General features: G+C 42.1%; 2 protein-coding genes across 2 annotated transcripts in view; one reads left to right on the top strand and one right to left on the bottom strand.

Annotated features, from left to right (window-relative positions):
* LOC101718729 (uncharacterized) overlaps window positions 1–16,151 on the top strand; it is a 169,369-nt gene that overhangs the window by 26,164 nt on the left and 127,054 nt on the right. The window lies entirely within an intron of this gene.
* LOC147829710 (uncharacterized) lies at window positions 5,709–8,965 on the bottom strand. Its single transcript, XM_087204405.1, has 3 exons — window positions 8,957–8,965; window positions 7,771–8,900; window positions 5,709–7,278 (listed from the first exon to the last, which is right to left on the bottom strand). Exons 1-3 carry the CDS (start codon window positions 8,963–8,965, stop codon window positions 7,137–7,139), a joined length of 1,281 nt encoding a protein of 426 aa, XP_087060531.1. The 3' UTR covers window positions 5,709–7,136.

Raw genomic sequence — 16,151 nt, 5'->3', positions numbered from 1 at the left:
TTCAGCTCTTAGGCTCCTATGCTCATTTTTCACCTGGTGGCCACTGAACAAATCAAAGGAGTCTATGTATTTTATTAAGAATGATAAAGGATTTGTTCAAAGATAGCAATGAGGAGATGGAATGCCCTCTTTTGCTCATGGAACCATCTCCATTTAAAGGTGGGCAAAGGTAGTTTAGCTTAAGGAACTGTATGCAGGGAGCACAAAAAGGTAATGCAAATCCCCACACTGGCTTCATCCCTTCCAGTCATCTTTAGATCATTGTCCCCTTTCTTGTAGAAAAGAATTGGGCTCTAGGATTCCTGGTGTCACCTGCATATTTTGACTTTCATCTGGGGTGGGGAAGCTGTGTTTCCCCTACATCTTCAGGAGCCATTTGTCTCTAAAGGGAAAAAATCTTTTAATGTCCTATTTTTCAGCTGGGCACTGGTGATGCACATCTGCAGTCCCAGAAGTATGGAGACTAAGACAGGAGGACCATTTCGAGTTGGATACCAGCTTGGGCTACATAGTGTGTTCAAGGCCAGACTGAGCTGCATAGTGAGACACAGTGTGAAAAAAATAAAAATTAATAATAAAGTTCTATTTTTAAGTGCTTAACACAATACCATTTTATCTGTGTACAGCCTAAAATTTCACCATTGTATACAACTTTGCAGTTCATGAAGTTTATCATCATCTTGAGTGGTTATGTACCACTGCTTGTTTCTTTGTTTAAATCCCCTCCCTCTTCTCTCCCCTTCTTCCTTTCTTTAATTCCCCATCCCAATTTTTGTTCTTAGTGATATTATTAATCTTATTTCTTGTTATGACACATAATGTTTTCATTAGTTAGGATAAGAGATTCTTGAACATGGCATATCTTTATTCTATTTTTGTCTACTTTCCTTCTCACCTCTCGATCTTTTTCCCTAGGACCACTTTCCTACTGCAAGAGATCCATCTTCTAGTCCCCTTCTATCTGTTGTTTATTATTCTCTCTGTTTGTACTTTGCCTCACTCAAATGAGTGATATTATATGTGTTTAAGCTTGTGGGTCTGGTTTATTTCACCCAACTTTATATTTTCTTGGTGCATCTATTTTCCTACAATTATCTCAAATCTGTCATTCTTTATAGCATAATAGTATGCCATTTTATAATTAGATATTGTGTTCTCTTTACCCAATAATTTTTGATCGGTATACAGGCTATTTCCAGAATTTACCTATTATGAGTTGTACTGCTATAAACATTGGTGTGCATATATTGAAAGAGAAATAAATTTCTCTGTAGTTAAAGCTAGACTTGCTAACAGGGAAAGACAACTTCCCTCTAATTCTTTTAACATGACTGGGCCTGCCTGGCCCTGGCTCCCTCAAACATTGCAGGAATTTTCTTTGTTCTGACTTCCCACCATATGCAAATAAGATAAAATTCAGTGCACTGTGTCAACCAATGAACCTGCTGAATGTGAAATTCTGTAATCAATAACATTATTGGGGCCATATGTAAATGAAGGGTTGAAACTTGTAACACCACCCTTTCCCAAAGTGTATAACAACCCAGCTCTGGCTGAGTTGTGGGATCAGTCTCTTTCTTGAAAAGTCCTGACTGACCCACTGGGATCAAGAGAAAAGCTGTACACTTTGCCTATGAAACTTCTGGGTGCGTCTTTCATTCTCCTGGATTATCTGCATTGAGCTGTAGACACTAGAGCTATATATACTGGCTGGCAATATGCCACTATATTATCACTGTAGTATTGCATCTTGAGCTCTTTGGTGAAGATGTCTACAAGGGAGAGAGCTGTATCATATGGAATTTCTAATGTGTTTTTTTATTAAACCTTTTTTATTGGTACATTTTAGGTATACAATATAATGACATTCATCATTGGAAATTTGCACCTTTACATAATCTCTCTTGGTTCTTATTTTTAGTTTTAAGTATTTAGGTATATTTAGTTTTAAGTATTTAAGTATTTTTAGTTCTAATTTTAGTTTTTAAAGATATCTTCATACTGAATTTTGTAATAGTTGTACCAATTTACACTTGCACTGAAAATGAAGAGTTCCTTTTTCACCACAGCCTTACCAGCATTTGTTAATGTTTGATTTCTTAATGATTCCCACCCTTTCTGCAGTAAATTGAAATCTTAGTATTGTTTTATTTTGCATTTCTCTAATAGCCATAGATGTTGAGCATTTTTTCATATATTTGTGGACCATTTGTGTTTCTTCCTCTGTCCAGTGTCTGTTCTTTTCTCCTACCCATTTCTTGACTGGATCATTAATTTTAGGAGGTTTAATTTTGTTCCTGTTCTTAGTATATACTTAATATTAGTTCTTTATCTAAGGAGTAGCTGGAAAATTTTTTCTCCATAATCCCCTTTGTTAATTCTTACTATTCTTTCTTGTGCAATTGAGGTTCTGTTTATAAAATCCTTTCCTACACCTGTTTTCAGTGTTTTCCCTGTTTTATCTTCTCAGAGGTTTAATGTCTCTGTTTTAATGTTTAGATCTTTGATTCATTTAGATTTCAATTTAAAATATGGTGAGAGATAAGGGTCCAGTTTCAATCTTCTGCACACAGATAACCAGTTTTGCAAGTGCCACATGTTGAAGAGGCCGTCTTTCCTCCAACATATGATTTTAGTCCTTAGGTGAAATTCAAGTAGTTGAATATGTCTTGTAAAGTTTCTATATCCTCGAATCTGTTCCACTGATCCACATGCCTATTTTTGTTCCAGTACCATGACATTTTTTATCACTATTGTTTTGTAGTATAGCTTGAAGTCAGGTAATGCTATGCTTCCTTCTTTGCTCTTATTGCCCAACATTGCTTTTGCTCTTCTAGGTCTCTCCTGGTTCCACATGAACTTTAGGGTTATTTTTTCAAGATCTGTTAAGTATACTGTTGATCTTTTTGCCTGGAACTGCATGAAATCTGTATAAGAATTTTAGGAGGATGGCCATTTTGATAATATTGATTCTGGGTATCAAAGAGTGGAAGACATCTTTCCATTTTCTGATGTCCTCCTCAATCTCTTTCTTCAGAGTACTGCCGTTTTCTATGTAGAGGTCTTTCACTTCCTTGGATAGATTAATTCCTTGGTATTTCATTTTTTCTTAAATCTACTGTGAATGGTAGTATTTTCATAATTTCCTTCTCATCCTGTTTATTGTTGGTGTGCACAGATGCTAATGATTTTTTTGTGTTGATCTTGTATCCTGCTACATTGCTGAAGTTTACTTATTACTTCTAAGAGAGTTTTGGTGGAGTTCTTTGGGTCTTCTATGCTGAGTATCATGTCTTCTGCAAATAATGACAATTTGAGTTCCTGTTTTCCTGTGTGTATCCCTTTTATTTCTTTCTCTTGCCTGATTGCTCTGGCTAATGCTTCAAGTATTATGTTGAATAGAGGAGAAGATAGTAGACATCCTTTTCTTCTTCCTGATTTTTGGGGGGAATGCTTTTAGTTTTTCCACATTTAGTATGATGCAGGCTATTGGTTTATCATAAATAGCCTTTACCATATTCAGCTATGCTCTTTCTATACCTGTTTTCTTCTAGGTTTTTATAATAAAATGTTATTGGATTTGTCTAAAGATATTTCTGGATCTATTGATGTGATCATACAGTTCTTGAAATTACTTCTATTTGTGTGATGTATTACATTTATTGATGAACATTTATGTTGAACCATTCTTGCATCTCTGGAATTATACCTACTTGGTTAGGATATATGATCTTTTTGATAATGTGCTACATTCTATTTGCTAATGTCTTGTGGAGGATTTTTGCGTCTTTGTTTATTAAGAAAATTGGCTTATGGTTTTATTTTTAGTTAGGTCTTTATCTTGTTTAGGGATCAGGGTGATACTGGCTTCCATAAATGTTTGGGAGCACTGTATCTTTTTCAATTTCTTCGAAGAACTTGAGGAGTATTTGTATTATAACATCCTTAATGGTTTTGTAGAATTCAGCAGTGAATGCATCAGGTCCTGGGCTTTTTCAGTTGATAGATTCTTTATTACTGTGTCAATTTCATTGTTTGTTATTGGGTTGTTAAGCATCCTTATGTTCTCTTGGGTTACTTTTGGTAGTTTGTATATGTCTAGGAATCTGTCCATTTCTATAAAATTTGCTAATTTTTTGCAATATAATTTTTTTAGGCAGTCACTATCTTCTGGATTGCAAGTGCCTATTATGATTTCAACTTTTTTCCCCCTTTCTTGAATTTTTGTTTTTCTTTCTTTTGTCTTGATACAGGGTCTCACTAGATAGTTCAGGCTCCTCATGACCTCACTGTGCAGCCCAGAATGACCTTGAACTCCAGGTGATCCTCCTGCCTCATGTTCCCAAGTGCTGAGATTATAGGCCTCACATCCAGCTCACCTTTCTTATGTCTAATTGCATTGATGTGCGTCTTTTCACACATTCTCTTGATGAGTCTGGTAAAGGACTTATCTATTTTATTTATTCTTTCAAAGACTAACTCTTTGATTCATTGATATAAAAATTTTTTATCATCAGCTTTTTTTGTTTGTATCTCAACTATCAAGATTTTTCATAAGCTTGTTTATTTGAGCTTGCTGTATTTCTCTAGTGTGAGCATTGATTGAAATGAATTTCCTTCTTAGAACTGCTTTCATAGTGTTCCAGAGTATATTGTTAATTTTGCTGGAGCTTTTGCCTTCTCCAAAATTCCTTCTTTTGATTTCCCTTTTCATTGCACAGTGGTCTGATAGAATTCATTACAGTATTTCTATTTTTTATATTTATTGAAGCAGGCTTTGTGGACAAATACATGATCTAGTTTGGAAAAAGTACCATGTGCTGCTGAAAAAAAATATATACTCTGTTGTAGAGTGGTGGAATACTCTTATATATCAACTCTATATGTTCAATGGTAGTTCAGCTCTGAAATTTTTTATTGGTTTTTGTTTAGTTGATCTACTTCTTTGCAAAAGTAGGGTATTAAAATTCCCCTACTATGATTGTGTTAGTGTTTATTTGCTCTTTTAATTTCAGCCATTTTTGATTTATGAAGATAGGTGCTCCAGTATTTTGTGCATATGTTTATCAATGTTATCTCTTGTTGGATTGTCCCTTTAACTAGTATATAGTGACTTTCTTTGTCTCTTCCTTGTTTTAACTTGAAGTTTACAATGTCTGATATTAGCATTGCAACCCCTGCTTTTTTGGGGGGTCTGGGTGCCTGAAATGTTTTTTTCATCCTATAATTTTTAGTCTATGAATATCTTTGTGGGTTAGATGCATTTCTTGAATGGCACAGATTGTTGGTTTCTGTTTTTTGACCCAGTCTCTGGTATATGTCTTTTTTGGGGGGGCACCAGGGATCAAATTTGGGCAGCCCATGTCCTTTTTTTGGGTGGGGAATACCACCAGGGATTGAACTCAGGTCCTTCTGCTTGTGAGGCAGGCAGCAGAACCACTGAACTAAGTCCCCAGCCCCAGTCCATGTCTTTTAATTGGAAGGTTGAACCCTTAACAATGACTACTGAGATGTGTTGGTTATTACCATTGCCTTCATCTCTTGGTGTGTCCTTTGTTTTTCTTCTTCTGATGTTTTTTATTGCTGTTTTCTCCATTGACCTCAGTAGTTTTCTGTGTTTTGAGATGTGTGCTATTCATTTTATTCTGTCAAAAATATTCTTATTGTTGTGCCCAGATTGTGAAGTCCCAGAGACCACCAGGAGACCGTTTCCGATGTAAGCACACAAGGGTCGTTTATTCAAGCTTAAGCAGGGACTCTCAATTGTCACCGACGCAGCGGATCGAGATTGAGAGCCCCGAGCCTCAAAACTAGCAGGGTTTTTATTGAGTATACAACAAGCTTTGGTTGTTAGTAGCCAGGTGATTGGTTAATACTAAATACATATGAAGTGTAGGGTTTTGATTGGTTAGGCTTAGGGGGGGTTAAGGGGGTTACATATAGATTTTTGTGAGGGAGAAAAGGGGCAAAGATTAACGGCCGGTTGTTACATACTGATCGTTAGCAGACCCACTAATGGCCGCATCTATCTTGTGTGGACAGTCAGCTCATTAACTGCTTATCCTACAGATAGTGTGCCTGGAACGCTCTCTCCCCGGGTACACAGGTGGTTGGGTAATAAACTCAGGAATTTCAAGTGGTGAATTCCTAGTTTAAGCACAAATTTGAGAGAACAAAGGAGACGGCTCCAAAATGGAGTCATTTTGGTCCCACATTCCCCCCTTCTCATGATGCTATAGAGGGCCAATCATGGGCCTCTGGGGGTTAATTTTATCAAGTCGGTAGGAATTGGCTGGTATTGGGACCTGAGCACCATTAACTGAACAGCGTTAATTTGTTTTTTGATGAACGAAACTAGTCTATTGAGTATACAAGGTCTAAAGGTCAACAGTAGTAACATGATAAGCAAGGGGCCTAGCAGGGTAGAGATTAGGGTAGTTAGCCAAGGGGAAGAATTAAACCAAGATTCGAACCAGTTTTGAGATAGTTCTCTTTCTCGCTTACGTTTGGCGATGCCCTCCCTAACTTTAGCCATGGACTCTTTGACCACTCCTGAATGATCTACATAGAAGCAACATTTTTCACCTAAGGCAACGCAGAGTCCTCCCTGTAGAAGGGGGTGTCTCGTAATATTGCCCTGCGAATTACATGGTTGTAACCCAGTGTTTGTGAATTGACCGGGGGGAGGGTACACCCCTTTTTTGTTTCCCCACATTCAGGCCTTCCCCGTGACTCTAGGCTCCAGTGTCCGATATCCCAGCTGCCAGTGGCTAGCCGACAGAGATCAAACTCTAGAGCAGGCCACCAGGTTAATGGTGGGCTCACTTTGGACGAGCTGTTAATAATGTCACCTGTGGCGGTATTGATGATCATCCAGGTCAAATTTAGGGGAGCATGTGGGTTCTGTCCTCCTAAAATCGGTGTCAAAAGTACAGTTACCACAATCATGACCGTCGACGATGCAGCTTGAGTTTGAGGGGATTGTCTTGGTCTTTGGACACCTGCCATGATGGAACGAAGTCCTCTAGGACAGCGTGAGGATCTGCAAGGCGAATGTGGGTGTAGTGCACCCACAAGGCAATCCCGTCGACCTTGAGAGTGGTGGGCGTGGTCAGGACTGTGACGTAGGGTCCTTTTCAACGGGGCTCAAGGTCCTTTTGTTGGTGTCTCCGGACGAAGACCCAGTCTCCTGGTCGATAGCGATGGGGCTTGGGAGGCGGTCCAGTTTGATATAAGGCTTCTAATTTAGGCCAGATATCCTCGTGCACACTTTGGAGGCTTTTTAAAGAAAGTAACAACTTTTGGTCATCAAATTTAACAAGCACATTTGATTGAAGGTTGGGAATAATGGGAGGGGGAATTCCAAACATGATTTCAAAGGGAGTTAATCCCATCTTATAGGGTGAATTGTGTACCCTATAGAGGGCGAAGGGAAGGAGAGTCACCCAGTCACCGCCAGTCTCTAAGGTTAATTTAGTTAAGGTCTCTTTTAATGTTCTATTCATCCTCTCTACCTGTCCTGAACTTTGGGGTCTGTATGCACAATGTAATTTCCAATCCGTCCCCAATATCTGTGCTAGGGTTTGACTCACCTTGGAAATAAAGGCGGGTCCATTATCTGATCCTAGCATTACTGGAAAACCATACCTTGGCAGGATGTCTTCTAGCAGTTTCTTAGTCACACTTCGCGCTGTTTCATGTTTGGTAGGAAACGCTTCTGTCCATCCTGAAAAAGTGTCTACAAAAACTAACAAGTATTTATAACCATACCTTTCAGGTTTTACCTCGGTGAAGTCCAATTCCCAATAGGCTCCAGGTCGGCTTTTCCTCAGCCTATTTCCTGGGTTGGCCCTATTGTGGGTGGCATTTGTCAATTGACAGGCTTTGCAGGTAGCAACAATATGTTCAATTTTAGAATTAGCATCACGGATCTTAATTTCAGCATGTCTCAGGAGATCTTGCATTTTTCGAGTGCCCATGTGGGTGGTCCGGTGCACCTTGGAGAGAACTTGTTCTCCCAGCGCTTTAGGCAAGATGACTTTACAATCAGAAGATTTCCACCACCCGTTGAGGCACTGAGGCATAGGTAATTGTTTTATCCAATTTAAATCTTCTCCAGTGTACTGGGGTTTTTTTGGTAGGGCTGCACTTCCCGGATCGGGCAGCTGAGTGGCCAGTGTCAGATTAATCTTTAAGGCTATTTCTCGGGCTGTCTGGTCAGCTAAATTATTTCCTCTGGCAATTGGAGTGTCGCCTTTTTGGTGTCCTGGGCAATGGATAATGGCTAATTTTTTAGGTAGCCAGAGGGCTGTTAAGAGGGCAAGGATCTCCTCTTTGTTTTTAATAGTCTTTCCTTCAGCTGTCAGGAGTCCCCTTTCTTTGTAGATGGCCCCATGGACGTGTGCAGTGGCAAAGGCATACCGGCTATCTGTGTATATATTTAACTTTTGGCCCCGTCCTAGAGTCAATGTCTTGGTCAGAGCTATGAGCTCCGCCCGTTGTGCTGAGGTCCCGGTGGGCAATGGTTCTGCCCAAATGACCTCAGTCTCTGTCACCACTGCTGTTCCTGCATACCTGCGGCCATCACGAACAAAACTGTTCCCATCAGTGTACCAGGTATCATCTGTATCTGGCCATGGTTGGTCACTCAGATCTGCTCGAATTCCATGTACCTGGGCTAGGATGTCTGTGCAGTCGTGAAGCGGAGCCTCCAAGTTCGGGTCTGGCAACAGTGTGGCTGGGTTCAAAGCAGCCGGGGCCTGAAAGACAACTTGGGTTGGATTTAGGAGTAAGCTCTGGTAGTGGGTCAGGCGAGCATTACTGAGCCATCGATCCGGAGGCTGTTTTAGGACTCCCTCAATAGCGTGAGGGGTGGTCACACACAGTTCTTGGCCTAATGTCTAACTTGTCAGCATCTTTGACCATTAGCGCCACTGCTGCAATCATTCTTAGACACGGGGGCCATCCTGATGCAACTGGATCAAGTCTTTTTGATAGGTACGCCACTGGGCGGCGCCATGGCCCTAGATGCTGGACCAGGATGCCCTTAGCGACTCCTTTGTTTTCATCAATGTAAAGGTGGAATGGCTTAGTAATATCGGGCAAGCCCAAGGCTGGTGCCGTCAGCAAGGCTGTTTTAATTTGATCGAAAGATTTTTGTAGCTTTTCTGTCCATTGAAAAGCCTGATTGTCTTTGGTTGCCTCGTAAAGGGGCCTTGCGAGCTCTGCGAACCCCGGTATCCATAGGCGGCAGAAGCCCGCCGATCCCAAGAACTCTCTGACTTTTCGAGGAGAATCTGGTGTGGGTATCTTAAGAACTGTCTCTTTTCTAGCATCCGACAGCCATCTCTGTCCTTCCCTAAGCATGTACCCCAAGTAGCTTACCTCGGGTTTGCAGATCTGGGCCTTTTTGGCGGACGCCCGGTACCCCAGTTCTCCTATGACTATCAAGAGTCTCTTGATTCCACTTAGGCAGTCTTTCCGCGTTTCAGCTGCTATGAGGAGGTCATCTACATATTGTAACAGAGTTAGTTGGGGGTTCTGGAGGCGAAACTCACCCAGGTCTTCATGTAGGGCCTCGTCGAAGACGGTGGGAGAGTTTTTGAATCCTTGGGGTAATCGGGTCCATGTCAGCTGTCCGTTGAGGCCTTGTTCTGGGTCACTCCATTCAAATGTAAAGATGTGTTGGCTTTTGGGTGCTAGCGGAAGGCTAAAAAAAGCATCTTTGAGATCCAAGACTGTGTACCATCGGTGGCTCGGGGTAAGTGAACTCAAAAGGGTGTATGGATTAGGCACTGTGGGGTGGATGTCCATAACCCTCTTGTTCACTTCCCGGAGATCCTGCACTGGCCGATAGTCATTAGAATGAGGTTTTCGAACTGGCAACAAGGGGGTGTTCCAGGCTGATTGACAAGGCCTAAGGATCCCCTGAGCAAGCAACCTCCTGATGTGTGGAGTTATTCCCTTCTGGGCCTCTAGGGACATAGGTTATTGGCGAACTTGTACAGGATCTGCCCCAGGTTTTATTTCCACGAACACTGGTGCTCTGTGTGCAGCTAACCCCATGCCTCCAGTCTCTGCCCATGCTTGTGGGAACATGGTGAGCCATTGTTCCATGTCAGGATCAGGAGGGGCCCTTTTCTGATGTAGCAGATATTCATCTTCTAGGTTTATGGTTAGTACCTGAATGGGCCTTCCCTCCTGATTAAGGACTTTTGTGCCCCCGGGTTGGAAATGAATTTGAGCCCCTAATTTAGTCAGTAAGTCTCTTCCCAATAAGGGGTAGGGGCAGTCTGGTATAATCATAAATGAGTGGGTTACTTGGCCCACTCCCAAGTCTACTGTTTTTTGGGTTGTCCATGAATACTTTTTCATGCCTGTAGCTCCTTGAACCCAGGAGGTCTTATCAGAAACATGGCCACATGGTTTAAGTAGGACCAAATGTTGAGCCCCTGTATCCACTAGGAACTCGATAGGTCTCCCCTCCACTTTTAGGGTTACCCTGGGCTCGGGGAGGGGTGCCGAACCCCGTCCCCCCTAATCATTTAATTCATCCATAGCCAGGATAGGGGCCTTGGGGCGTCCTTCCTGTTGTTTCTTTTTGGGACAGTCTCTGGCCCAGTGTCCATACTCTTTGCAATGAGCACATTGATTTTTCCCCAACTGGGGGCGCTCTCTGCGTCTCTCTTTGTTTTCTCCTTCCACCACAATCTTTCTTAGTCTACGTTCACGTTCCTTCTGTTCTCCCGCAGTGGCAGCCAGAAAGATCCGAGCTAAGTTTCGGGTCTGGCGGTCATCAGCTTTTTCTCGTTTCTCCTCTGTGGTTTCTCTATTGTTATACACTTTCTCTGCCACTGCCACTAAGTCCTGAATACTCTTTTCTCCTAACCTATCTACTTTCTGTAACTTTCTCTTAATGTCTGGCACCGCCTGGTTGACAAAATGTATTATTACAGCTGCCTTTGTCTCAATTGCTTCTGGGTCCATAGGAGTGTACCTACGAAAAGCTTCCTGAATTCTTTCTAGGAAAGCAGCAGGGCTTTCATCTAACTTTTGTTGTATATCCCCTACCTTAGCCAAATTTGTAGGCTTCCTCGCTGCTGCTTTCAGACCTTTTAATAGAGCCTGGCGATAGACCCAAAGCCTCTCCTTACCTTCTGCCGTGTTGAAGTCCCAGTTGGGTTGGGACAGAGGAAAAGAAGTGTTGATAGTGTCAGCATTGGTGGTGGGTTGACCATTGTCACCAGGAACCAATTTCCTGGCCTCATTCTGGATCCTCTCTCGTTCCTCAGTGGTGAACAGGACCTGCAGAAGCTATTGACAGTCATCCCAAGTGGGCTGATGGGTAAACAAAACAGTTTCTAACAGGTTAATCAAATCTCTAGGGTTATCAGAAAAATTGGCGTGTTGTCGGCGCCAATTATAAAGATCACTGGTAGCAAAGGGCCAGTAATGATGAGGCTGGTTTCTATGTTCATCAGGGGGCCCTATTGCTCGCAGCGGGCAGACAGTTGAGTCTGCCGGTCCTGCCGGCGAGGCGGCGCACCGGTGACGAGTATTTTGGGCGGGACCATCATGGTTGTCGGCGGCGCCCGGGGCGGGCTCCCTAGTCCCGGCTGGGACTGGGTCACCTCCTCCAGCCTGCTGTGGCGGAAGAAAGGGGAGGGAATAGGGGGGAGGAAATATAAGATCTTCTTCGGTCCCTCCCTGGAGGACAGGGTAAAGTGGCGCGGTTGGCTTGGTTTCGGTTTGTTTTTCATCGCGCGCGCTTTTTAGGAGCCTTTTCATTGGCCGTCAGGATTAACTCCGGTTGCTGCTGCTGTGAAGGCAAAAAAGGCTTAACCCATGGGGGTGGGTTAGAGATCAGAAATTCCCAAATGGCAATGTAGGGTACCTGGTCGGGATGAAGGATGGCTTTACGAACTCTGCGTATAATTTGCAAATCAAAAGTTTCCTCGGGGGGCCATCCTGACCCAAGGGTGGGCCACTCCGAGCTACAGAGGGTGATGAACTTAGCCTTTTTAATTTTTAAACTTAGGTTACGAGCGCTCTCCCTAACTTCCTTGAAATGATCTTTCAGGAGGGAAAGAGGGGTAGTCACAGTCTGTCCCATCGTCTCAGTCCAAGTCAGTACAACACACAGACAAACACAACAGAAAGAAACACGAGAGACAAAACCGTCCTCCGCCTGATCGGAGGCAATGCAAATGGGACGACGGCCTCCTGCCGTGCCGCGGGAGCGACCCGCACCGTCCCTCCAGGAGTCTCACTGACTCGTACTCTTGGGGCACTCCGTCCCCACCAGCGGAATCTGGAACGTCTTCCAGGATCCCGGGTCGGCGGCCCTTGCAGCGCGTCCGCCTAGACCGTCTGCCGACCTTCCCAGAAAATAGGCCCAGACTTTACAAACACAAAAAACACTCACCAGCCGGCATTGACCCTCCGGTACGGGAGTCCTGAAGGTCTTGGGATCCCGGACGAGCCCCCAAATGTTGTGCCCAGATTGTGAAGTCCCAGAGACCACCAGGAGACCGTTTCCGATGTAAGCACACAAGGGTCGTTTATTCAAGCTTAAGCAGGGACTCTCAATTGTCACCGACGCAGCGGATCGAGATTGAGAGCCCCGAGCCTCAAAACTAGCAGGGTTTTTATTGAGTATACAACAAGCTTTGGTTGTTAGTAGCCAGGTGATTGGTTAATACTAAATACATATGAAGTGTAGGGTTTTGATTGGTTAGGCTTAGGGGGGGTTAAGGGGGTTACATATAGATTTTTGTGAGGGAGAAAAGGGGCAAAGATTAACGGCCGGTTGTTACATACTGATCGTTAGCAGACCCACTAATGGCCGCATCTATCTTGTGTGGACAGTCAGCTCATTAACTGCTTATCCTACAGATAGTGTGCCTGGAACGCTCTCTCCCCGGGTACACAGGTGGTTGGGTAATAAACTCAGGAATTTCAAGTGGTGAATTCCTAGTTTAAGCACAAATTTGAGAGAACAAAGGAGACGGCTCCAAAATGGAGTCATTTTGGTCCCACATTATTTTCTCTGGAGGTTGTTTAGCACTCATATATTTTGAGCTGGCCTTTTTCAAGGAAATACCTTATTTCCCCATCCATTTTGAAGAATAGCTTTGCTGGGAAAGGTAAACCCCTGCATGCATAATGGCTAATCTTTTGAAAGGCACATTATGGGGGGTGAGTTATGTCCATGGTTATCTTTTAGAAATATTTCTATTGATGAATTACTATTTATATAAAGGGATAAGTAATTATTAATTTGAAGTGTTTCCATTGATGAATTATTAATTGAATTTTAAAAATTGAGATAAAAGGATGAAATGGAAGTAAAGCTTTGTAAATAAAGAGCAGATGAAGGGTTGAAGGGAGGGGAGAGGAACAGGCAAAAGTGGAATCAAGATATATCATGTACTGTTGGGACTAGGTTTCTGACAGTGACAATGACCCCAGGCACAACAATCACCCAAGTCACGACACGATGTAAATTCCGCAAAGAACTTTATTTACCAGCCGGGACCAAACCCCCTGCAAGGAGACTGGCCCCAGACTGAACTTTTAGTCAGCTTTTTATAGAGCAAACCCCTTTCTCCTCCACCCCCAAGTCCCTGCAATAAGCATATCTATGGAAGCGAGAAAGAATGTGTGGTTAGCATATCTGGGTGGCCAGGTGCCTGTTGTAAAACGAGCCCTCATAAAATGCAAACACGTCCTGTTATCTGCAATGGATAGGCCCACATTGTGGTCAAAAGAAGCAGTACAGACCTGGGATAAGAACGTCTGGTGTGCTAAGACATCCCGCAGGAGGACAAACATGAGATAAGCACATTTACAGAGTTCACACAGGGGACAGTTTCCCTGAACTGGGGCAGCTCAAACAAAATGGAGTCTCTTAGGCTAACTTTGGTCTCTCAGTAATGTACTATAAGATGCATGTGATCATTATGTATATCTAACTTGTACCAGTTAACAGTAAAAAAAGAAAGCTACAAAATATTATATATATGGGCCCCTCTTTTTTCCCTTATTTTTGGTGGGAGGTTACTGCCAATTGGAGACTAGAGAAATGAGGGGATTTTGTGGTATATATGGAGATTTTTAGAGGGTGCTGCCTCCTTATGAGTTAATTTTCAGTTTTGTATGTCCAACACTAGTATTACTACCTCTGTTATTTATTTGATGTGATTTTAACTCTGTCCCTCTGTTTTGCCAAGAGCTACTTCTGTTTATAACAGCATCCACAGACTCGATCTTACAGCACTTCTATATGCTAGTTTTTTCAGTCACTCTTCTTTTCTTTGTCTATTCTCTATGCACACTATGATAGCTTAATATTTGTTGTTGCTTTGCAATGAGGTGGATGAGGTAGGATGGGGAGACTGGAAGGTAGTTCAGTAAGTAGTGTTAGACAGTAAGAGGAAAATTTGAAAGGGGCAGAGTGCTATATGAGAAGAAAAGCTTGATGTGAGGCCTGATTTTATTGGAGTACTTTTACTTGAGCTGAAGCATTAGTATTGATAGTTTTCAGAAGATATTTTGTGGAGGTAAAGGCAAGATGTGAAAGAAAAGTTTAATTTGTGATTGAGGAAAGCTATATGGATGTCAGAAGTTGCAGGTAGGGAAGACAATAAGCTGGATAGATCTGGAAGACCCAAAGGTTTAGAATGGAAAGTCTTGAGGAATAGATGGAAATGACTGTGAGGGAGCTAAGTATGATAAATTGAAAAGCTTGGGAGGTGGAATTCACATGTTTGAAAAAAGAATTTTTAAATATGTTACTTATTGTCTTGGGTTTCAGGTGAAGAAAATAGGTAGAGATGAGAGAAAGAAGATAGATGCCTATTAAATCAGCCAATGAAAGAAAATATATGCAAAACCAATGACTTAATAAAGACAAGAAACAATAAAAGAACATAATCCTATATTACTAAATAAATCAGGAAACATACAAAACCCTAAATAAGATGTCTGGTGGGAACACAGATTAGCTATTCCAATGAGGCAATGTATGTGTGAAGTAGCTTCTTTGTCAGGGAGCCAGGGTGCTCACACCCCAGTAACTCCTCTGATTCTCCACTGCAATACTGAAGTTAACTCTGTCTCAACTTCTTTTTGCCAAGTTGCAGGCATTCTTGCAGAGTGTGAGCCAATCCAAGTTCTTGGGGTAGGAACTCTTCCTGTCCTTTTCCTTGGATGTGTTGCTGGATATGGCAGACAGGTTCATGGGCACTTAATTGTCCACCGAGTCAGGATTATTCTTGTGTAATCAAATCAGCTACAACTGTAACAGGAGAATCTGCTGCAAGGGCATCTGTCAGGGTTAGGTGAGAAATAATATACCATGAAACTGTTTTGGGTCTCTTTATAACTTAAGAAATCCAGTTACAGTGTAAACATCATAACAATCCAAGTCTTGGCCCACAGTTAATGTACCCTAACAGCACTGAACAGTAAATTTATTGAATCCATTATCTAAAACCCAGGGATCTGGGGACTGAGTAATGCCAGAGGGGTGGAGAGAAGAGGAAAAAGAAAAAAAACATTTTTAAGTACTCTATTCTGTGAGATTAGAAAGAGGAAACAGGAAGGGGGCAAAAGATCCTATCGATGGTAAGATTATGTTATATATTTATGAGGGAATAACAGGGAAAACTTGGTATAAAATTGGTATTGAGAAATGGGAATGGGAAAGATTCTACAATTGGTATAAATAATAGGGAAAAAGTTAAAGAGAGACAAATGAAAAGAGGAGAGGCAAAAAATTGAGAATGAATGAAAGGCAGGAGAAAGAAGTCAGACAGAGATATGGATAGCAGTAAAAGGGATGGAAAGGCACAAGAATTCCCTTGCCCTCTCTAAACTATATTGGGAAGAGAGCACATTTACACCGATATGCTCATGAACAAAAAGGATAAAATAATGGAATAAAAGTGTATAGATGGAAGAAACCAGCAAAGAGTAAATAAAATAAAAAATAGTAAAATAAAATAAAGAATAATAAAAGAAAGCTTTCTATTGGGGACATGCGGCTCTTTTTATCAAGCAAGGGTTAAGAAGCAGAGCTCAAGCCAGGCCATGTCTCTGTTCCTGCTGGAAGTCAAAGGTGGAAGTTGTAGAGATCAGCTTACAGTGGG

Source organism: Heterocephalus glaber, unplaced genomic scaffold (genome assembly GCF_053883595.1).
Source record: "Heterocephalus glaber isolate CG9 unplaced genomic scaffold, H.glaber_assembly_v1.0 deba00000546, whole genome shotgun sequence".
In the NCBI taxonomy this organism is placed as follows: domain Eukaryota; kingdom Metazoa; phylum Chordata; class Mammalia; order Rodentia; family Bathyergidae; genus Heterocephalus; species Heterocephalus glaber.
The sequence above is the reverse complement of the archived record's forward strand: the minus strand, read 5'-3'. Positions and strand labels throughout refer to the sequence as shown.